This window comes from Myodes glareolus, chromosome 8, assembly GCF_982192425.1.
Source record: "Myodes glareolus chromosome 8, mMyoGla1.1, whole genome shotgun sequence".
Taxonomy (NCBI): domain Eukaryota; kingdom Metazoa; phylum Chordata; class Mammalia; order Rodentia; family Cricetidae; genus Myodes; species Myodes glareolus.
In genome coordinates, this window is record NC_142033.1 from 69,170,372 (window position 1) to 69,193,827 (window position 23,456).

Sequence of the window (23,456 nt, forward strand, 5' to 3'; positions counted from 1 at the left end):
GTCTTCAGGAGTTCCCAAAAGCTTCAGGGGCTCTCAACTGACACCTGTTCTCTCTGTAGACAAAGGGCCTGTAGGATACTTTACTTCTGTGTACAACCCACTGGCCTGGAAGATCACCACCATTGTCACCCTGACTGTCGCTTTCCCCAATGTAAGCGTCACCGATGAGTTGGGCCACCCAGTGTCAGCACAGGTATGGGAGAGAAGTCCTGTTGGAGGGAGTTTGCTGTCTGCCACTTGGTAACCTTGTGCATTCTACCTGTGAAAAGGCTCTGGGCATCTTAAAGAGGCACTTATAAAAAGATTTGTTTATTTAATATATTTATTTATTTAATATATATGTGTGTGTGTATAGATAGATAGATAGATAGATAGATAGATAGATAGATAGATAGATAGATAGATAGATAGATAGTGTTCTGTCTGCATTAATGCCTGCAGGCCAGAAGAGGGCGCCAAATCTCATTCCTGATGGTTGTGAGCCACCATGTGTTTGCTGGGAATTGAACTCAGGACCTCTGGAAGAGCAGCCAGTGCTCTTAACTGCTGAGTTATCTCTCCAGCCCTTTAACAGAGGTGCCAATGTTGGGGGTGGGACCTAGGCTGTGTTCCTGAGACATTCAGTATGAGACATAGTTCGCTTTCTACCCTTCCCTCTGCCAGGATGGGGAAGGGCAAAACATGTGGAGGAGAAGTGAGTGGAAGGAAGGGCCCCAGAGGGTTGTCTCAGAGATCAAAACCAAAGCTGGTGAAGATGTCATGGGAATCTTTCCAGGAGGTGGAAGGACACCACTGCCTGGGCGGATGGTGACCTCCCGATCTGGGAGTGTGAGGCAGGGCTTATGGGGTGACTGAGAAGACTTCCTTTCCATGCTGCTGACTTGCAGATTCAGAACTCTACAAAGGACCCTTCGGCCTATGACCTGCTTATCCTGGCCACCATCCCAGGCCTCAGCTACCGGCACTACAAAGTCAGGCGCATCCGTGGGGATCAGGCAGACACCGGGAAACACGCCGCCCCCATGGCCAGCACCCTCAAGTATAGTCTCAAGCTGAGGAACCAGACTAGCCAGGGAGGCAGGTTCCTGGTGCCTGTGACCAACGACTGCTATACTTTGCTGTTCGACCAGGAAACCAACATGTTACATAGTATTCAGGAGAGGTAAGTTGAGGCCAGCACTGCCTCTGAACTGTGCCTGGGGCCTGGACACGTGGGCAGTGTCCTATGACCCCTTCTGTGCTCTCCTTCCTCACCAGACCGCTTCCTGCCCCTGTGTTCCTTAAGAGGAAAACCTGGGCCACTGCAAAAAGGCCGCCCTAACCATCTCATTCCAGAGTCCTGACCCATAGACAAAGGGGGACTAGGGACCCCATGAGTGGTACTCATGGGGTCCACTTCTCAACTACAAAATAGTTTCGCTGTTTAAACACAAAGGGCCCTTAAACCCTTTATTCCCGCCCACCGCCCCTCATTTGTCCATCTGTCCACTGAGCTAGCCAGCCACTGACCATACATCTGTGTATACTTATAACTAGGATTCTACCCACCCATGTCCGTCCACCCATTCACCCACACCTCTGGGGATCAAGGCACTTTAAGGCATGAAGTATCTGTGGCCTGTGACACGGGGATGGCTCGGGTCGGCACGACAACACTCCACTCTGGTGCTGGTGCGGTTCCTGGGCCAATAGCAGACTGAAGAGCAGTCTGGGAATAGCGCTCCCTGACGGCAGCCTCATGTCACCTCACGCTTGTGACTTCACCTGACAGTCCTTGGCTATGTGTGGGACCAGAGATTTTTCCCTGAAGCTTCTGGTAGCTTCCGCGGGCTCTTCCAGAGTGTTTCCTTCCCTTCTGATCCCCGGCCACAGCCCTGCTGCAGATGAATGATCTTGTTGAGGATAACACCAACCGTTCTCCCCTCACCCCTGCAGACAGAGCAACCACACGGTGCTCATGACCCAAGAGTTCCTGGAGTACCATGCCAACGGAGATGTGAAGCAGGGCCCCATTTCAGACAATTACCTGTTTGCGCCAAATGATACTGCGGAGCCTGCCTGGGAAGCGGTGGGGATGGAGATGGTGGTGGGCCAGCTGGCAACGGACATAAGGCAGTACTTCTACAGGTGCTCCCCTGGGTCCCCACGGCCCCTGCAAGGTTCCGGAGTGGGGGGGGGGGGGTCACTGTGCCTAGGGGGCCTGCCTGTCCTTGCACTTGGACACGACTCTGGCCCGTGACTAATCAGTGCTAACTGGATGAGAGAATTGCTCTCTTCTGCCTGTGTTTCTTGGGTGTGCCTGAGCAGTCATTTTGTTGCTACCTGAGCCAAAGCATGGGAGAGGGGCTTCTGTTACTCCACGGATGATCCAGGGCTTGCACAAATCTCCACAGGGTCCATAGTCCTCCCTCTGGGTTACTGTGTCCAGGACTGCCAGTGTCCACCTGCATATAGCTGCCTCCTGGCACCCGGCCTCCTGGATGAGGGAAGGAGCCTCATCCAGGCCCCACAGCACTCTCTTCTGTGCCCCGCTCCTAGGAATATAACAGACCGGGATTACATCTATGCAATCCGCTCTCGTCTGGCCCATGTGCATCCGAGCCCCTCTGGAGAACTGCTCTGCCAGCGGATAGAGCAGCAGTACCGTGTGGGCCCCCTGGAGCTGAACCGTGAGGCCATCCTGAGGACCAGCAGTGACCTAAACAGCCAAAAAATCCTCTACTCTGACAACAATGGCTACCAGATGCAGCAGAGGCCCTACAAGGCTTTCAAGAGCAACCCTATCGCCCGGGTATGCCTGCAGCAGCTCCGTGCTGCACCCCAGTGTGTTTTTCCTGGCCCTGTTAAGCACCTATTCATAGCGATAGAGGCTTCTTGGGAAAGCTGTTTCAAAGGCCCTGACCAGCATCCTGCCCTGTGGGCTCTGCACCTTGACAGTGCCAGTTTTGAGACCTGTCTGTTTCCCTGTTTCCTCTTGGCTTTGTCAGGGGTCGTTCTTGATGCCCTGTGTGTTGAACAGGGGCCTGGAGTCCCCTCAGTCAGGCTACATGGCTAGGAAGCAGCAGACTGGATGCTGTGCCACTGTGTCTAGGGAACAATTGGTGTCTGCCTGACCCTGTACTGAAGCTGCCACTGGGTGGCACTTGCATCTGCAGAATTACTACCCCATGGTACAGTCAGCCTTCATCGAAGATGACAAGAGCAGGCTGGTGCTGCTGGCAGAGCGAGCACATGGTGTCTCCAGTCAAGAGAGAGGTCAGGTGGAGGTAAGAGAGGCCTGGTTGCCCTCCCATGGGCCCAACAGCGTGGCCAGGGGCACGGAAGGACCTCAGATGATTTTGCAGGTAATGCTCCATCGGCGGCTGTGGAACAACCTGGACTGGGACCTGAACTACAACCTCACACTGAATGACACCTCCGTTGTGCACTCGGAGCTCTGGCTGTTGCTGGGGTCTAAACCCATCGCTGCTGCTCTGCGCCCGCGGAGTGGGGTGGCGCTGCAGCACAGGCCTGTCGTGCTGTTCAGAGAGCTAATGGATGGAGAGGCCCCCGTTCACAGTGAGCATCACTGCTACCTAGGATGCGCCCACCCGGGGTGGTGGCCTCTAAGGTTGCTGGGCAGCTTCCCAAGGGCCCTCAGAGTCTGAGTGCTGAGTGTGGCTCCCTCAAGCTCACTCTGCTAGTCTGTGCAGAGCTGAGACTCACACCTGTTCCACCCTCTCTCCTCCCTCAGTCCTTCTGCAGCTCCTTCCCTGCTGTCTTTTTTTTCTTAGCATCACCCTTTTTTTAAGTGTCAGAAGCACGCCATTTAAAGACCCGACTGAATCAGGGTGGGCTGTCAGTATGGGAGAGTGCCTCGAGGCCAGGGCTGTCTAGCCTTTTGGCTTTTCCTGGCAACATTAGACAAAGAATTGTCGTGGGCACGTCCATTAAATCCAGGAGTATAGTGCTCATGGCCCACGACTTATGAGAGTGCACGTACTTATTTTGTGTGCTGTTGCAAAGTGGCTGTCGTCTGCGGCACACACTTGAGAACTGCTGTCAGCTTCCATAGTGAACAACAAAATCTCTCAGCGAACTCAGTGTCTTGAGTAAGTGTATGATCTTATGCTGGCTGCAGCCATAGCTGTCCTGGGCCACAGGATGGACACCTGACAGAATCTACCTAGCCATGATCCAAATGCAGCCTTTGTGCCGTGCCTCCTCTAGGGTTTCTGTGACTGTACTGAGAAAGAGGCCCTGAAGTGCTGCATTTTTTTTTTTACCTTTTTTGCAAGACAGGGTTTCTCTGTAGCTTTGGAGCCTGTCCTGGAACTAGCTCTTGTAGACCAGGCTGACCTCGAATTCACAGAGATCTGCCTGCCTCTGCCTCCTGAGTGCTGGGATTAAAGGCGTGTACCACCACCGCCTGGAGAGGTGCTGCATTTTTAAAGGGCTCTGCAGCACAGCCTCTGCAGACTCAAAGGCCTGGAGAGGAGGTGGCTCTGTGTGCCTTCTTCCTACTCGCTCACAGAGGTTTGCATGAGAGTGCTTGGTTTGTCAGGTAGAATCCTTCCCAGGCATCAGGAAGAAGGCAAGCAACTGTCACTCATGCAAGAAATGTCTCCTCTGTGTAGTGTGTAAGGTGCAGTGTCTGTCCTGCGGGAGTTCTTGGGCTGACTGAGAATGGCTGTGGAGCACTTATTCAGAGAACATTTGTTTGGAGCATGCTACTGAGGGCCTAAAACCTTATGTTTGAGATCATGAGTCTCTCTCTCTCTCTCTCTCTCTCTCTCTCTCTCTCTCTCTCACACACACACACACACACACACACACACACACTTTCTCACACACACGCAGGCTCACCAGGAGTCAGATGCAGAAACAGAGTCACAGAGCCTGGGGAATGCATTAAGGAAACGCTAAAGCCAGGCATGGCAACCCAGGCTTCTTCTCTTAAATCTTGGAAAACTGAGGCAGAATTGCTGATGTTCAAGGCCATCTTGGTCTAAACTGTAAGACCTTCCCTTAAAAAGAGAGAGAAAGCCACGTGATGGTGGCACACACCATTAATCCCAGAACTTGGGAGGCAGAGGCCGGCGGATCTCTGAGTTTAAGGCCTGCCTGGTCTACAAAGTGAGTTCTATGACAGCCAGGGCTAAACAGAAAAACCCTGTCTCGAAAAAAAGAAAATAAATAAATATTTAAATAGTCAAAAAAATAAAGAGAGAAAGAAAAGGGAAGGAAGGGGAAGGAACTAGAGGGAGGAGGAGCTGAGGGAGAGTGTAGAACTGTTGTGGGTATCCAGAGAGCAGGTGTTCCTGGCAGGGTTTCCTTCCAATTCTCTGTCCTCACACTGCACCCTGAAGATGGCCATGTGAGGTATGGGCTCCCCCTGGTGGCTAGGGTCTTTGATGCAGGTGAAGATTCAGTATGTCTGAAAAGTCTCTCTCTCTCTCTCTCCTCTCTCCTCTTTCCCTCTCTCTCCCTCTCCCTCTCTTCCTCTCTCTCTCTCTCTCTCTCTCTCTCTCTCTCTCTCTCTCTCTCTCTCTCTCAAAATCCCTGAGGGCCACAGGAGAATGTACTGCAAAGCTGTACTTAAGCTCATGACCTGGAGCCTACAGGCCATCCCTCCTCTCACCTGAGCTGTTTGCCTCCTCCTCCTCCTCCTCACCTTTTCCTCCTCCTCTCCCCTTTTCTCTTTACCTTCCTTCCTCCTCCCTCCGGGACAGGGCTAGACAACTCCTTGGCTTCTCCCAGAGAACAGCTGTCTCCCACCGTGTAAATCAGATGCCTGTCTCTGTCGAAGAATACCTGAGATAACCAAGTTAAGAACAAGGAGGTTTTCTTTTAGCTCATGGGTTCATGGGCTTCACTCTGTGGTCACTTGTCTCTGTTGCTTTTTGGTGGCACAGTATATCATGGTGGGGAATACAGGGCACAATCCTGTTCATCTCATGATAGCTGAAAAGCAAAGAGGGAGAGAAAGGGCCTGGAGCAAAACCCAGTGACCTAACTTCCTCCCAGAGGCCTCACCTTCGAACATTCTACCACCCCAGTAGCCCACAGTCTGGGCACAAAGCTTTTAGCAGGTGGGAAACAGAAGATCCAAACCTCACAGCATGCAAAAGGAGCTGAGACTTTGGCTTTCTAGACTGAACTGATCCTATTGGTTCCGCCTGAGTCAGGTGACCCAGGCCTAGGCCAGTCCTTGTGAATTGGGTATGATGAGAAGGGAGCCGCACCTGTTGAAAGTCAGTGTGGAAGGAGCAGGTCAGAGGGCCTCTGTGGGGGACCGATAGGTGGCGGAAGACAGGGGCAAGGGAGCACTCTGGATTCAGAATAGAAAGCAGGCTTGTGTAGGCTTGTGTGTGGGTGTGAGCAAATGTGTCCCTCTCTGGGGCTAAGTCTCCTCTGGAGTCTGAAGTGGCCAGATGGCAAGTTAACATCCCTCCATGTCTTCAGCTGTGTAAACTCAGCAGCTGGATGTGGAGAGAGCAGCCTGGGGGCAGGACATGCCTGTAGGGGATGGGGCAAGGGTAGAACAGGGGGCTGAGGTCAGATTGTCAGGCTCATTGTGCTGTGGGTTGGGCATGGTCAAGTGGTACAGGACTGGAAGGGGCAGAGGCTCCCACGTGGAAAGCTGAGTGTCTAAGGGAGTTGGTTCCGAAGCCCTTCCTCACTGTCTGTCTGCCTTGCAGGACCCAAGAACCCCCAGGCTGTGGCATTACCCCCTAACCTGCACTTGCAGATCCTCAGCATTCCCGGCTGGAAGTACAGCAGGAACCATGCCCGGCAACTGAAGAACCTTCGGAGAGGTGAGGCAGCCCACCAGGATGATTCCTCACCTAGTCCACCAGGTCCCCTGCCCCCCCCCCCCCCCCGTCTGACACCTACCTAGAGACCAAGGCCTGCAGAGGGGTGGAGTCAGTCAGCTATCTGGGGCAGGGTGGTCCCAGCCTCTAGCCCCCAGCCCAGGACCAGTCACGCACTCTGCAGATAGATGCCATGCAGCCCCCAGACAGCGGTCCGCGTGCTGCCCAGCCCTCAGGGCTGCTTCGTGCTGGTACCTGTGTTAGTCAGCTGTTTCATCTCGTGACAGAACACCTGAGAAATCCACTCAGGCAGACAGAGCTGATCTAGCACACAGCCGTGGAGACTCCAGCCCCTCACAGCAGGCAACATGTGGCAGAGCAGCAACCCAGGGCATGATGTGGTGGGGGCGGGAGGGAGGGGAAGAGGACTGAATTCCCCACGTTTTTCCTTTCCTCTTGTATCCCACATGGGCCTCTATGGGAAGATGCCGACATTCAGGGTAGGTCGTCCCACCTAGGTTGATCCTCTTGCTCGGAGGACACCGAGAATGTGCTATGCCAATCTCCTAGGTGTCTCTTAATCCAGTCAAGCTGTCAATCAAGATCAACCATCATGCGCTTCTTCCAGACAGTCCTCCTGCAGCCCCTAAGTACCTCCGTTCCCACTTACCTTCAGAATTGAGGCAGCCTGACTGACTATCAGGAGTTTTGTTGATTCACTCAGAAGATGATTTTTCAGGGTGCCAGGTCCCCAGTGTCTGAGCTCCTGAGACGGTGATGACAATGAGAAGGGAAGCAGGCATCAGGGGTAACACCCACACAACACATCTCTTCTGCTCACTTTTTGAGTCACGTGACCACAAGCCATGCGGTCACATCCCAGAGAGGGCAGTGAGAAACTGGAGGACTTGTGGACAGGCCCAAAGATGGCCACTGTAGGAATGAGGACGCTCGCTTCAGCCCCTGAATATGTGAGAGGTACAGGGTTGGCACAGCCCCATTTGGATCCTGCCTCTGCTGCCCGTGAGCCGGGTGACAATGGGCAGTGACTGCTGGTCCAAGTGGCAGCTGCTGTCCCTGCAGGGAGGCTGAGATGTGGAATGAAGTCTAGACTGTCAAGTGCCAGATCAAGACTGTAGCTTTGAGCTTGCTTGATGGGGGTCCTCACTGCCATGTCCATCCCCACAGGCCACCAAAAGAAGCCCCAGGTCAACCTGCAGCGTGTGCTGCTTCGCCTGCACCACCTGTATGAAGAAGGGGAGGACCCAACGCTGTCTCAGCCTGTGACAGTGGATCTCAAGGTAAACCGCCCATGGCTACCAACCCCAGACCTGTCAGGCCTCCAAGAATGTTGTACTCCTGGGGAAGCAACTCTGTCTGAGGTTCCATCCTGAGCTACACCTTTGCCAGAGGACTATGCGTGTTCACAAATGAGGCATGCTGGGCTCCCAACAGATGCTCTCCCTTCAAGGTGGATGAGATTTCCCAGTTAACACCACAGGCCACATCTGGTTCTTCCATGTTTAATTTTGTACCTTTTGAGGGGTAGGACATGTGGTATACATGTATGGCTCTGTGCATAAGGGAGCAGAGCTCAATGTTAGGGCACCATCCTTTCATTTCTCTACCTTATTTTATTATTATCTTTTGAGAGAGGTTTCCTCCGTAGCTTTAGAGCCTGTCCTGGAACTCACTCTGTAGACCAGGCTGACCTCGAACTCAGAAACCCACCTGTCTCTGCCTCCCAAGAGCTGGAATTAAAGGCGTGCGCCACTGCTACCTGGCCACTCTACCTTATTTTGTTAGACAGGGTCTCCCACTGAACCTGGAGCTCACTGGGTAGCTGAACTAACCACTGAGCTCTAGGGAACCTCTTGTCTCTCTGTCCTCACCCCCATCACTGGGGTTACAGACAAAACAGGCACTTTGCCCCCCACCCCCAAGTCACTTCCTCAGTCCATTGCAGAACCTTTCAAATAACATGGAAATCATTTGTGTCGTCAGAAAACCAACCAGTTCTCCCTTAACGTTCTAACAAAGGAAACTTGGCATCAGAGAATTGAAAGTCTGTGTCCATGTGCACATGTCGATCAAGCTCCTCCAATCTTCTGGGGCTCAGTTTCCCTACCTGCAAAGCTGGGGAGGTACCAGTTTTGGGCTCTGAAGAGTGCACAGAGGCTTGGGACAATGGTGTGGGCACAGTGCCTGCTGTCTCTGCAGGCTTCCAGGCACCTGCCCACCTAAATGTCTGTCCCCACGTGGGCTTGTTCATCTGGCAGACCTGCTAGGGAGGCACACACCACCAGTCTTAGTTTCCTTAAACTGTGAACAGGTTGGCAGCCTGCCCTGTCAGAGAAAATGAGGCAGTTGTACGAGGCAGTGAGGCACTGTTGGTGGCCACCCCTCTGTTTGGGTTAAATGAGCCTCATGACTCTGGGACATCAATAGTCTCCCTCCCTCCTTTTGATTCTACTCTACAGGTAGCCCTTCAAGGACTAGGGTCCGTAGTAGCTGTGGAGGAACGCTCACTCACAGGGACCTGGGACAAGCAGATGCTGCGGCGCTGGCACTGGAGGACAAAGACTGGCCACCTAAGAGGTTTGGGACCCCTGCCAGGCTGGGGAACCACACAGACCTGCCACGTGCTGGGTGGCCTTGTGTGGCTACTTTCCCTCTCTGAAGCTATAGCCTTTGTTACTTATCAGATACATTAGCAATAGTTTTGTCTCAGTCCCCGCCTGCCAGGCTCCACACAGGGTGTATGCATGTGTGTGTGTGTGTGTGTGTGTGCGTGTGCGTGTGTGTGCGTGTGCATGTGTGTGAGTGTATGTATGTGTATGTGCATTTGTGTGCATGTGTATGCGTGTGTATATGTGCATATGTATTTGCGTAGGTGTGTCTGTATAAGAGAGTTGGGGGTATTTCAATCACGCAGGGAGAGTACAGGCCCATAAAGAGGCTCCCTGCCAAGGCTGGAGCCCAAGCCCCAGCAGGACTTGAATAGAACAGTAAGGTAAGGGTAGATTTTTCAGATGGTCCCACTCAGCCCTTAGATGTTCATCACAGACCCACAGGGAAAACAGACTGGTGGGCAGTACACTGCCCTTCAGTGTAGACCCAGGAGAAGTTAAATGGTAAAACCCACTTTAATAGGAATCCTAGGAGGAGGGGTGAGCCAAGGGCCATTGCCACGAGGGAGCCATAGCAGACTATAGAAAGCTGCTGTGGTACAAGGGGAGTCCAGGAGGAAGAGCCAAACAGACAGACTCTTCCTTGTCCTCCCCAGGCTACCCCACCTCCCGACCCGAGTCACCAGGAGACACCATCATCACTGTGTACCCCAAGGAAATCCGGACCTTCTTCATTTACTTCCAGAAGTAACACCAATGCAGCTGGGCCTGGGACCATGGAACGGAAGTCCTGCCCCTTCCCCTGCCCCAGATGAACCTCAGAGGGAAGAGAAAGCTGCTCACCCGACAGCAGTGTGGCAGAAAGCAGCCGTGTGGGCAGGCAGGGGTCTCTCATATTTTTTAATAAAAACTTAAGGTCTGGACTCTTCCTTCCCATGTTCAAGTCAGCCCTTCCCTCCCTTCTCACATGAGTGACTCCTCCCTCCCTCTCTCCCTCCTTCCCTACCTCTCCCTCTCTCCCTCAGTTTTTGAAAAGAGTCTTTATTTTTGAAAAGTTAAGGTGAACGAATTGTGGAAACTGAAAGACAGCAAGAGTAGGATCAGGCGACCACACAGCTCCCAGCAGATCTTCAGGCCCTGTGTCTGAATGCGGCACGCCACAGTATGTGCCTGTCATTCTTCCCACACCTCTACTGATCCAAACCCCCATTATGTGGATATTTTGATGACCAAGAGAAGTCAGGGTCAGGGTGCCCTGCCCTGTGGAAAGTCCAAGGCTCTCCCCACTCCATCTGGGTCTAGGAAGGTGTGCGTCCAAACAGACTAGGCTCCCAAAAGGCCAGTACATGCAGTAGAATCAAAACCCGGTGTCATTATCATTGACATGTCTTAGGACTGGAAGGGGAGGGAGAGGGGGAGGGAAATGGGAGGATGGGAGGAAGTGGAAATTTTTAATAAATAAATAAATAAAATAAGAAGAGTTGCAGTGGGGGGCTGGAGAGATAGATGGCTCAGAGGTAAAAAGCACTGACTGCTCTTCCAAAGGTTCTGAGTTCAATTCCCAGCATCCACATGATGGCTTACAACCATCTATAATGAAATCTGGTGCCCTCTTCTGACATGCAGGAATATATACAGGCAGAACATAATAATAAATAAAAAATAAATAAATAAATGTTTTTAAAAAAGAGTTGCAGTGGTCATTATGTCTCTTCACATAAGAGTTGCGGTGGCCATGGTGTCTCTTCACAGCAATAGAAACCCTAACTAAGACACCAGATGTGGTTCCATTTCACTTCCCAGGACGGGGGTGTAACTCTGGAGTGGCAGACTTGAGTAGTATGTGCCAGGTCTTAACTTCTGTCCCCAACACCAGAAAGAATAAAGAAGGTAGCAAGAAGAAAAGAGGTCATTTTCATAAATGTTCCTTCTAATGAAGAAGTAATTTCTTATACTGGAGGAAGTCTACAAGTCCTTGCAAGGTGACCCTTGTGGCTAATAACACATTTCCAGGACACTGTGTCACATCTCCACCCTTGCTCTGGCTTCCAGTGAGACCTTCACTTCCCATGTACACATTGACCACACACACACTTGCATTTCTGAGGCTCGCAGTCCTGGCTCCGCAGGCTACGCATTTATTTCTTGCGCTTCTAGAGGCTTTGAGTTCAAGACCAAGGTGTCAACAGATTGGGGCTGCCCTCCTGCTTTGCAGATGACTGCCTTCAGAATATGTCTTCACATAGTACATATCAGAGGGCAGGACTGAGCTCTTGGGACTCTGGCAGTCCAGTAACTTGCTCTGCAAACCAAGCAAGCCTCGAACTCAGAGATTCTACCTCTGTCTCCTGAGTGCTGGGACTAAAGGCATATGCCATCACTGCCTAGCTAAGGACATTAATCTTATCATGGGGGTCCCACACTCAAGACCAAATATAGCCCTCTGAAGGGACCCATCTCCCCTAATGGTGAGGATGTCAATAGAATTTGACAAGGGTCATGTGGTGGTTTGAAAGAAAATGGCCCCCAAAGGGAGTGGCGCTTTTAGGAGATGTGGCTTTGCTGGAGGAAGTATGTCACTGTGGAAGCAGGCTTTTGAGGTCTCCTCCTATGCTAAAGCTATGCTGAGTGTTACAGTTCACTTCCTGATGCCTGTGGATCAAGATGCAGAACTCTAAACTCCTTTACCAGCACCATGTCTGCCCGCATGCTGCCATGTCCCGCTATGGTGATAATGGACTGAACCTCTGAAATGTGAGCTAGCCACCCCAATTAAATGTTTTCCTTTATAAGAGTTGTTGTGGTCATGGTGTCTCTTCACAGCAATAGAAACCCTAACTAAGACAGGTCACATTTTGTACAAGGCACAAAATTCCTTCCAGCCTTGACAATGAAGTATATCATCCTTGGAGCACCTGCTCTCAAGGCCAGCATCAGTGCGAGGACCACAGTCACAGCTCCCTCCCAGGTGTCCAGGACCATGCTGTCTTTGGAAGTCATTTAAGGCAGCTCCATGTTCCAAGTTTCTAAGCACATTGCATTCAGGATCACTCCTGAGGGCATCAAGAGGGGACAGAAATGACCACCTCTCGCCCTGCAGGCCAGGACCGACCGGACCCACAGGACTTGGAGTTGCTGTTCTTCCCCACATGGCCTTTCTTGTCTCTTCTAGGACAAACTGCTTTTCAGTCTCCACCTTGGGGAGACGAGGCTCCACATCAGCAGGTTGCTTACCACTCTTGGTCAGCTGAGAATCCTGCACCCCTGTTTATTTCCCAGTGGCGGCTACCATGCCCTGAGGGGGCCCCAGTCAAGCTGATTGCAAAACCGTACCTTCAACTTCTTTATTTTATTGCGACACAGGGTCTCACTATTTTATCCTGACTGTCCTGGAATTCACTATGTAAATAGGCCTTATCTAAAATAAAAAAACAAAAATAATTCATAACAGGAATAAAGATACTCTTGCAATAATAAAAATTCATAACAGGGATAAACATACTCTTACAATAATAAAAAATACTCAAAGTTGTGTGAAGCATCTAAAGTCACACAATGGAATTTAGGGTCTTAAATGCTATATTAGAAACAAAGAAAAGTGCTAAAATCAATTTTACTTAAGGAACTAAACAGAATAAAGAAAAAGGGTAGAGAACAGAACTGGGAAATGACTTAGTAGGTAAAGCATTTGCCCTGCAAGCCCAAAGACGTGTGTTTGAACCCCCGAACCCGATAAAGCCAAGCACAGTAGCTCCTGTGTAATTCCTGTGCTCCCTGACCAGAGGGGAGGTGGAGACAGAAGAATCACTTGAAGTTTATAGACCAGCTAGCCCATGTAAACAACAGCAACAAAAGACAGGCAACAAAAGACAGACTGCGTGTGCACACACACGGGTGAGGTTGGGGCAGAGGAACAGAAGGACAGCTCAGCAGGTAAGGGTATTTGTTACCAAGCTTAAAACCTGATTTTGATCCCTCAGACCCACATGTAGGAAAAAAGTTGCCCTCCCCCTTCCACAAGCCCTCAAGAGCAACAGTACCTCCTCCCCATCCTACTCTAAATGCTAAATAAATAAATAAATGAAGAAAACTACAAACAGAAAACAAAGCGGAGCCAAAGCTCCACGGGATGAATACTGCACAGATCTGCCTTGTGTCCTGCCCCCGGAGCAGCGAAAGTCATTTGGTCCTAAGCCTTTGTGTGTATGTGTGTGTGTGTGTGTGTGTGTGTGTGTGTGTGTGAGAGAGAGAGAGAGAGAGAGAGAGAGAGAGAGGAGAACATCTGTGTAAGGGTGTAAGGATGAAGAGCAGAGGTATCCTCCGTTGCTCCACCTTATTCTTTTGTTGTTATTGTTGTTGTTGTTGTTGTTGGTTTTGTTTTTTTATTTTTTGAGACAGGGTTTTGCTGTAGTTTTAGAGCCTGGCCTGGAACTAGCTCTTGTAGACCAGGCTGGCCTTGAATTCACAGAGATCCATCTGCCTCTACCTCCCGAGTGCTGGGATTAAAGGCATATGCCACCACCACCCGGCATTTTTTTTTTCTTCTGCTCATCTAGAGAACCACCTCATTCTTTTTGAGATAGAGTCTTCCACTGATCCTGGAGCTCCCCAGTTCAGCTAGACTGACTGACCAACAAGCTTGAGATTCACCTGTACACACACACACACACACACACACACACACACACACACACACACACAGTGCTGGGGTTACAGACATGAGCCACTGCACCCTCTTCACATGGTGAAGGGTCTGCACTTGGGTCTCCAAATTTGCACAGCAAGCACATTAGCTCCCCAGCCTGTCCATCCCCTTTCTCGTAATTTTAAAACAGGGCTTTCAGGTTCCCAGAAAACATGAGCAAAATGTGCAGGGCCCACACGGGCCCTGACTTCTCACACCACCCACCTTACAGCACTGGAGCATTGTTTCCAACAACGGGGCCTCAGTGTACAGCGCTAACAGCAAAGCTTCTGCTTCTGTTAGAGTTCACTCTTGGAAACCATGGCTTCAAACTAACACGTGATGGCATGTGTGCACCATTGTTGTGTCTCTCAGAGCAGCTTCACTGCCCTAGAAGGCCCCCATTCTCTATTTGTCCCACCCTCCTGAACTGCCCATCTTTCTGTGTCCCTGGTCTGCCCTTTCTGGAAACTTCAGTAGTTAGAATCATGTGGTAGACATGCAAGTGGCCTGCCTTAATAACATTTAACTCAGTGTGTCTTTTCATCATTTGGTTGCTTATTCCTTTTAGGGCTGAATGATATTCCATGCTCATTCACCTACTGAAGGTTGATTGCTTCTGACTTTGCACAGTAACAAAGGGGCTGTAACATTATGTGCAGGATTGCAGCAATGCAATGTACTGAAAATATCTTACATTCTAAAAAACTGGAACTTTTGCTCAACAACCAAAGTTAACAATACACCTGAGGTCACTTAAGATTGCTAGCTTACTGAGTGCTCAAACTGTTGCTTTAACTCGCCTTTAAAAGAAAAGTGTAAACCAGTCAATGGTGGCACATTCCTTTAATTCTAGCACTAAGGATGCAGAGGCAGGTAGATCTCTGTGAGTTGGAGGCCAGCCTGGTCTACAGAGTGAGTTCCAGGACAGTCAGAGATACACAGAGAAACCCTGTCTCAAAACACCAAAAAAAAAAAAAAAAAAAAAAAAAAGGAGAGGGAGAGAGAGAGAGAGAGAGAGAGAGAGAGAGAGAACTGTAACAACCAATCTTACTTGCCTTAAATTTCCTATGTAATCAATTTTTACAACATAAAAATGCATATCTAGAATCTTAAATTATGCACTCTTTCATGCCCTTGACCCAGATAAAGTAGCAAATACAAAAATTGAAAGTAACTTCCTAAAATCTACCATAAAGGTTGAAAACAATCATTTGTGGTTATTGGTTTGTAAACAATGATGCTTGTTTGCTGGGTCAGTTGGAACCAGCGACTTAATCCCTTGTACAACCCTGTTAAAGACTTCAGTAAAGTGTCCCATTCCTTACTCACATGATGCTTTCAATACCAGTCAGTAAAGATAGAGGGAAACCCTTTGTAGGGACAGACATGCCATTCACAGAGAGAAGAGACAGCTCACACAACAGACACGGAGACATACACAGGGATAAACAGAGTCATAAGACAGCCTTCAGGGGCTGGAGAGATGGCTCAGAGGTTAAGAGCACTGATTGCTCTTCCAGAGGTCCTGAGTTCAATTCCCAGCAACCACATGGTGGCTCCCAACCATCTGTAATGAGATCTGGCGCCCTCCTCTGGCATGCGGGCATACATGGAGGCAGAATGTTGTAAAATAAATAAATAAATTTTAAAAAAAAAGACAGCCTTCAGGCAGGTGTAGGTTCAGACTCCTGAGACAGAGAGACAGAGAATAAAATACACAGGGAGCATGAAGTAGACCGATCAATCTAGACTCTCTTAGTTAACTTCAAGGGGAAGGGCTTCTAGTTCTTTCCTTAATGTGACACTGATGACATTGGTAACTAATAATCACTAGTGTGTGTAATCCATGCACCAGGTTTTATGTGGATATATGGGTTCAACTCATTTGTTAGGTTATACAGTAGAAGCTGTCTTGGCAATAGAGATCGTGTTCACACACGCATGCACGCATGCACGCACAGGACTTCCCAGGTCCATGTTTGATAGCCTTTCCCCGTGTCAGGGTTCTGCAATCTAACTATCCTAGTGTCATGGACAACAGTATTCATTGTCCTCTGAGCCATTTACTCTTTTTTTTTTTTGAGACAGGGCTCTTGTAGACCTGACTAGCCTCAAACTCACAGAGATCTGCCTATCTCTGCCTCCCGAGTGCTGGGATTAAAGGCATGTGCCACCACCACGTGGTTTTACTCTTACTTTTTTTAATGGCATCACTTCCTCTGATGTCAAAAAAAACCTAAAGGCTGGATTATTTGTATTAAAAGACACTGAATGGGGGCTGGAGAGATGGCTCAGAGGTTAAGAGCATTGCCTGCTCTTCTTGGGGTCCTGAGTTCAATTCCCAGCAACCACATGGTGGCTCACAACCATCTGTAATGAGGTCTGGTGCCCTCTTCTGGTCTGCAGGCATACACATAGACAGAATATTGAATATATAATAAATAAATAAATATTTAAAAAAGACACTGAATGTAAAGAATCTAAGAAACTAATTAAAAACGTGCACTTTAAACTGGGGAGTGGTGGTGCATGCCTTTAATCCCAGCGCTCGGAAGGCAGAGGCAGGTAGACCTCTGTGAGTTAGAGGTTAGCCTGGTCTACAGAGAGAGTTCCAGGATGGCCCAGACTATTACACAGAGAAACGCTGTTTTGAAAAACCAAAACCAAAATAAATAAATAAATAAAGGAATAAACAAATAAATAAAAGACATGTGTTACCCAAAACATGCACTTTATATATGCCTACAATTAGTATTTACAAAGTAGTATCATGACTCCTGGCTGGAAAGCCATCCAAATACACAGTTCAGATTCTTGAGAGGGTGCTGTCTGATCAGTAGATTAAGGATTCTGTTTCTTTCTTAAAATTCTATCTTGAGTGACTGCTAAAGCAAGCTATGTGAGCCAAGTTCTGTCCTTTCACACCAAATGACCACCAACTGAGCTTGGTCAGTTGGGGCCTCAGGACCCATCAGACAGAAGGAGAACTGTCTGGTAAGGCACATCCAGCACCAGTGCCTGGTGGAAGAGGTGGAACTATGAACAAGATGCTGCCCTTGGTACAGTTTAGAAAAGCTGGTTTGTTTGGTTTTTGTCCTGTTCTGTTTTTGTTGTTGGTTGTTTGGTTGGTTTTTTGATGTATTTTGTTTTGAGACAGGGTCTCACTATGTAATTATATAACTATATTGGACCTCATTATGTAGACCAGGCTGACCTCGAACCCAGAGATCCACCTCCCTCCACCTCCCAGGTGCTGGGATTAAAGATGAGAGTCACCATGTCTGGCTCTGCTTTTGTTTTCCATATTACTTTCACCTGGGAAATTGAGGCAAGAGGACTGCTGAAAACTTCAAGACAATTTTAAGGCACATAATTGAGTTCCAGGACAGCTTTGGCTACAGCGTGAGATCCTGCCTCAAAATAAATAAATAAACAAATAAATAAATAAAATCAGAATAAGACACAGTGAAGTGAGATCCTGTCAATAAATAAATAAATAAATAAATAAAATGAGAATAAGAGACAGTGAAAAGTGATTTTGGCAACGTCCAGAACTGCTCCAGGGACCTTGGAAGGATGGGTAGCAGATGTTTGCGCGCGGCCGTGAAGGCGCTCGCCCCGCCCCTTCACGGACGTGCGCGCGCCCGCAGCGCGACCGTAAAGAGGGGCGCGGCAGTGTCGTGAAAAGGGTCGCAAGGCGCAGAGCTCTGGTTGACGGTTGGGACTCCATTTTGTTCGTCGCTCGTCAGCTCGGCGGTCGCTAGTCTCCGTGGCCTCTCCTCGGCCGAAAGTTGAACAGCGGCCGAAGTTTTGAGGACTCGGCCGGAGCTCGGTCACTGAGTGTCCCGCAGACCAGCACAGCGGCGGAGATGCGGCCCCTGGATGCGGTGGAGCTGGCGGAGCCCGAGGAGGTGGAGGTGCTGGAGCCGGAGGAGGACTTCGAGCAGTTTCTGCTGCCCGTCATCCACGAGATGCGCGAGGACATCGCGTCGCTGACGCGCGAGCGCGGGCGCGCGCCCGTGCGCAACCGGGGCAAGCTGTGGGAGATGGACAATATGCTGATCCAGATCAAGACGCAGGTGGAGGCCTCCGAAGAGAGCGCGCTCAACCACCTCCAGGGCGCGGGCGGCGCCGAGCCCCGCGGCCCCAGGGCGGAGAAGGCCGAGGAGAAGGCGCAGGAGATGGCGAAGATGGCCGAGATGCTGGTGCAGCTGGTGCGGCGGATAGAGAAGAGCGAGTCGTCGTGAGCGGGGCCGCGGTAAGGGAGGGATCCCGGCATGGCGTGGGCGACTGTGGGAGGAGGCTGGCTGGTCGCCTCGGGAGTGAACTAGGCCCCTCTGGGGAAGGGCCCCAGCAGATTGTCGGTGGGGAGGCCGTGGAAGATTCCAGGTTGTGCTGGGAGGCGTGGGGCAGTCTCCAGGAGAGGCCCGGTGTTTGCCGTGCTGTCCAGCGGGATTAACATCTTGATGATGAATCTCTCCCGCCCGTGCTTTAGGTCTCCAGCCAATGGATTCTGGTCGAGTGATGGCGATTGGCTGACATGACACCCTAGAGAAGCTGAAACCAGAGAGCCTTTTGTTTTCCCTTTTTTTTTTTCTTTTCTTTTTTTCTTCCCCCCCCCCCCCCCTCTGTCTTGACTCTGTTCTCACTGACACTAAGTTTCTGCTACGGTCTGCGGTTGACGACCTCGATATGAGTTTTGATTATTCAGCGGTTCTTTTTTGTTTGTTTGTTTGGGGGAAATAACTTTGATTTGGAAAATGCGCTCACATACGGGAATTGGGGCCTAGATTGTAAGCCCTTGTGGCAGTCGGATGACGTTCGTTCCTGGGCTTTGGTTGTTGTTTATGCATTTTGAGGTGCTTTGCTCCTTCTTGGGTGACCTGATAGCTCCCTGGAACTTTGGGTCCCTGTGAAACTTGTGACTCGGGTTGGAGCTCACCGGCTCTGGAAGTTCTGAAGGAGCTACGTTCTAGAAGACCAGTCCATGCAGCAATGTCAGAAGAAGGGACAAGAAGGGACCAGACTGGGACTGCGGATGGGCCGGATATGGCTAGGACTGATGACCTGGGAGATGGGTCGGAGGATAGTATTGTTTCTATCAGGGGGGGCCTTAATTTCTATGTGAGACCAAAGGAGGAGAGATGTATTTTGTGCAAAATTTAAATTTTATGTGCTCCGCTATCTATTGTAACCTGTTTGGTGAGTTTGTTTGGACAGCCTAACTCATTTCTAAATGAAATGGAACCCAGAATGGGACACGAAGTCTTGACAGTCTGTACAAGTTGATATTTTATCCCCATATATTTGAGGAGATCTGGGCATAAAATAAAAGACATTTGCAGTGCCCGTTGTGGGCTGAGAAGGAAATCTTGGAACTGTCTGCAGTGGACCCTAAACTTCAAGGAAGAGGCGTCTTCAAGGTTCATATGTAGTCAAGCTATAAGTGTATTGAGTAGCAGACCTGAGAAGCATTTGAGGTCAAAACCCCTACCATGTTTGAAAAATCTTACATGTTAATAAAATATTCGTTTGCTTGAAAAGATATAAACCCAGAAAATTATTAAGAAACATTTAAGTGAAGTCTTTCTTCAGTGTTCTGTGCTTAGTTGGGATGAACATGAATCCTACAGCTTTAAGAGCTCTGGGTAAGCAGACAGGGGAGTTTCTGCTCTGGCTTCTGTGGGACCTGAGTGAGAACAGGAGACGGTTGGTTGCTGTAGGAAGGAACCTTTCTTAAGTCCACAGTCTCCGTGTCTGCCTTCATCCTCCACTGTTATGGAGACTAAGAATCGACATACTGTAGCACATCTAGATGACAACAGCTCCCTCCAAGAAAGAAGGGCTGGATAGCCAGCTCCTGGGATTGACCCTCTATGGGACGTGCCCCTACCAAGCCATAGCCTTGCCTATCACCCTCTTTCCTGGGTGACTCAGGCCCTGCCTTGTAAGGACATCCCAAACATCTTAGAATTTAGTACGTCTGTTGAGTGCCCAGCCCAGCTTCTGACTACACAACGTGTTCCTTCCAGGGGTGTTAATCTCTGAAGAGCTCACTTCCATAGTTACTTAGTACTGCGTCCCAAGGTACCAGCTTACAAGCTATTTATTATTTATTTTCGATTTTTCAAGGCAAGGTTTCTCTGTAACTTTTGGAGCCTGTCCTGGAACTAGCTCTTGTAGACCAGGCTGGTCTTGAACTCGCAGAGATCCACCTCTTGTCTCTGCCTCCTGAGTGCTGGGATTAAAGGTGCGTGCCACCACCACCCTGCTTAGCTTGCAAGTTTAGCTTGCAGATACAATTGCCTCAGTGTGGTGGGGAGGTATAGGACAGCTTTCCAGAGTGCTGGGTTGATAAACTTGGCCTTGGAGACCAGGACAACAGGGGTTCTAGTACTGGCAAGAAGGGTCCAGTAGGAATATGACTCAGAAGGCAAATACCAAAAATACCTGTGATTGGCACATGACTACAGATGTCACTCAGATTTTGTTTTCCGCAGACTCCTTTACTGTCCCAGGATAGTATATTACATTGGGTTGCTGCTTTTTTGAATGGATAGTCAGTTCTAGAGATGGCTCAAAGGGTAAAGGCGAGCCTGCAGCCAAAGAACAGAGTTTGGTCACAGGGACCCACATGGTAGGAGGCAGAAACTGACTCCTTCCAGGGGTCCTCTGACCTCCACATACCCACTGTGTCATATGGTACTCCTTCATAGATTTTTTTTTTTTTAAGTTTTAAAGCAAGAGATGACTCAATAGTTAAGGGCACTTGCTGCTCTTGTAGAGGACCCAAGTTCAGTCCCCAGCACCCACATGGCAGCTCACAACTGTCTGAAACCCTGGTTTTAGGGGATTTGATACCCTACTGAACTTCCAAGACACTGGCACATTCATGGTGCACATGCATGCATACAAACATACACATGAAAACCAAAAGTGTTAGTTACACAATTCAAGGTAGAAGTGTTCTCCTTACTCTCCTAGGCATTTAACAGCCATTTAATCATCTAGTCCTGCCAACAGTACATATATTTAACATGACTCCTTCAGTTTTTGTTTTTAGATAGGCTTTCATTGTATAGCCTAGGCCTGCCTCTGGATTCTCCTACCTTAGCCTCCTGCAGTGCTGGGATTGTAGGTGTGCACCAACCTTTGAGAGAAAAAATAGTGGTGCACCGTGAACCTTAACACCCTCCTCCATCCACATCTAACACTGGCTCGGAAGCCTCTCTGTCTTTTCCTTTCTTGTTATGGCAGATTTGGAGTCCAGGGCCTCCGGCTGCATCCTCTCTTCTGAGCAGCATCCCCAGCTTCCCTCCCGCTATAAGGACAGAGCAGTAGTCAGTGTACTGGTGGTGTTTACAGCTAAGTTTGGAGAATTTCCAGATTCTTTCCAGTAACTCCTTAGTTTCTTTTTCATATGATTCGAGTCTATTGCAACTGACTCCCAAGCCTCATTTGCTCCATTTCACACCTTCCATCCTGGTTTGCTAGCAGCTAGAGAATCAATTGAATGTTGACTTTGTGAGCACAGCAAGGGGGGAGTGGCTCCACAAGGCATTCTTGGTAGCTGTGCAGCACTGAGTTGATCTGGCTCCATTTGCCATAATTTATTACAGATTCCCAGGTCTTTCATGAGCCCCTGGCTCCAGAGGTTACATCATAGAGGGCTGCACAGAAAAGCTTATTGGGGTTCTTGGCTGGGGTGCAGATGCCATCACAAGCTGAGACCAGTGTGTTCCATAATAGGGTATTATGGGTGTGTCAACAAACTTACTTTGCAGAATGCGGCATCACCTATTCTGAGGTCAGAAAAGACCCAGGGTGATGGAGCGTGTGACACAGACTGATGAGAAAAGAGCTTGTGTGAGCAGCTCTTGGGCTGTTGTGCACTCTACCAAGTAGAAAGGACTTGCTGGAAGAAAGCAGGTTTAATGGTGGACATTGTAGCCCATGATACAGCACTGGGGTAAGGGATGCATTAACAGATGTCTGCTTCCAGGAGAGGCTTCCCTAAAGAACTCTGAATCCTGCTGAAGATAGGGGTTCAGGAGCAGCAGAGCAGGGTAACAGGAGGCACCCACTCATTTGACCTGCTCCCTGCATCCGTGGTCTTGGGCAGGCACTGGTCTGTTCAGGTCCTGCTACCCTTCCCTGGGGTAGAGTGCTGTAGCCATTAGTGCTGCTCTCACACGGAATCTGGGCACACAGTAGGGTTGCACTTTCTGGACTCTGTTTAGGTGGGGCCATGTGAATGGTTCTACCTGTGAGCTACGAGGGAAGGTGACACCTGTCAGTCCAGCCAGAGTCTGGCATGGAGACAGCAGCATTTGAGGCGGTGGTTGGTAGTCAGCTTGTTTGGACACTCTATGGTCAACATGTAACACAAATGAGGGCAGTTGCTATGGCCCTGAGACGGGACTGTATACTGATGGTGGCACAACCTTCACTAAGGTAACCAGTGTAAATGCTTGCTCTCCTGCTGGTGTCCCCAGACTGTCCTCTCTGAGACTGCGTTCATCTCAGAGCACAACCCTCCCCTGCCCGGAGGCCTTGCCAGGTACATAACTTCCCAATAGGTCCCTTTGTGCTACCTTCTTAAGAACTCCAAGGTAACATGCCGTCCAGATTCAAACTGAGAGCCTGGCCTCCGTATCTAGAGAGCAGATAAGTCTGGAGCAGCGTGGTGTCTGCCATCATCTGAAGATCATAGGGTTTGCCATCCCATTCCTACTGTAGCCGTGTAAACCCTGCAGGGCTTGCTTCAGCCTCCTCTCCAGCTAGGTGTGGCTTTACCAAGACCCCCATAGTGTTTTGTGGGCCACTGTTCCTTCCTCCTGTCGAACTAATTTATGATTCACAAACTTTTCCATATTCTTTGTCTCTTCAAAGCAGTTTTCTCTAACAGCGAAGGGACAGACGGCCCAGGCAGTCACCCTGCTGGTGATGGGCCCTAGCAGCACCTGATCATGGCCTGTGCAGACAGACGGTGACCCTGCTGGATTCATCGGGGCTACCTTTAGCCAGAAGGAGTTATGAAGACAAAGGAAACACCAGTTAGGAGTAGGGACAGGGACATAACTGCAACACTGGACCATGGAGTACAAACAGATGCATAGGAAATGAGCGGAGAGAGTAGCAGCTGACATGAACTGGGAAGGTGGGTGGGATTGTGGCAGTCACCAGCCCCAGGTCACTGGGGATGAGTAGCCCAGGGGAGGGCAGAGGCTCCTGGCTGTACAGAGGCCAGGTTTTGAACAGGTAGCCACGTGAGCACGTTATTCACCCAGAGTGACTTTGGGACTAAGAGGGAGGGGTGGTCATAAATCAGGTGCCAACATCTGC

At 49.8% G+C, this 23,456-nt stretch overlaps 2 protein-coding genes across 3 annotated transcripts in view; both read left to right on the plus strand.

Moving 5' to 3' along the window:
* Man2b2 (mannosidase alpha class 2B member 2) overlaps positions 1 to 11,114 on the plus strand; it is a 29,316-nt gene extending 18,202 nt beyond the window's left edge. For both annotated transcript variants that reach the window (XM_048415315.3, XM_085691972.2), the window contains 10 exons: positions 60 to 193; positions 888 to 1,162; positions 1,936 to 2,127; positions 2,539 to 2,791; positions 3,156 to 3,266; positions 3,345 to 3,558; positions 6,681 to 6,797; positions 7,983 to 8,095; positions 9,275 to 9,392; positions 10,081 to 11,114. In XM_048415315.3, coding sequence (XP_048271272.3) covers positions 60 to 193; positions 888 to 1,162; positions 1,936 to 2,127; positions 2,539 to 2,791; positions 3,156 to 3,266; positions 3,345 to 3,558; positions 6,681 to 6,797; positions 7,983 to 8,095; positions 9,275 to 9,392; positions 10,081 to 10,175 — 1,622 coding nt within the window. In that variant the 3' untranslated portion in view covers positions 10,176 to 11,114. The remainder of the gene's footprint in view (positions 1 to 59; positions 194 to 887; positions 1,163 to 1,935; positions 2,128 to 2,538; positions 2,792 to 3,155; positions 3,267 to 3,344; positions 3,559 to 6,680; positions 6,798 to 7,982; positions 8,096 to 9,274; positions 9,393 to 10,080) is intronic.
* A 6,690-nt stretch (positions 11,115 to 17,804) lies between these two features.
* Positions 17,805 to 19,684, plus strand: LOC125398795 (MORF4 family-associated protein 1-like). The gene is made up of 2 exons (XM_087909086.1): positions 17,805 to 18,369; positions 18,607 to 19,684. Exon 1 carries the CDS (start codon positions 17,981 to 17,983, stop codon positions 18,356 to 18,358), a length of 378 nt encoding a protein of 125 aa, XP_087765212.1. The 5' UTR covers positions 17,805 to 17,980; the 3' UTR covers positions 18,359 to 18,369; positions 18,607 to 19,684.
* Positions 19,685 to 23,456: the final 3,772 nt, after the last annotated feature.

Excerpts from the sequence above, each read along its gene's own strand:
- LOC125398795 (XM_087909086.1), top strand. The coding sequence starts at position 17,981 with ATGCGGCCCCTGGATGCGGTGGAGCTGGCGGAGCCCGAGGAGGTGGAG.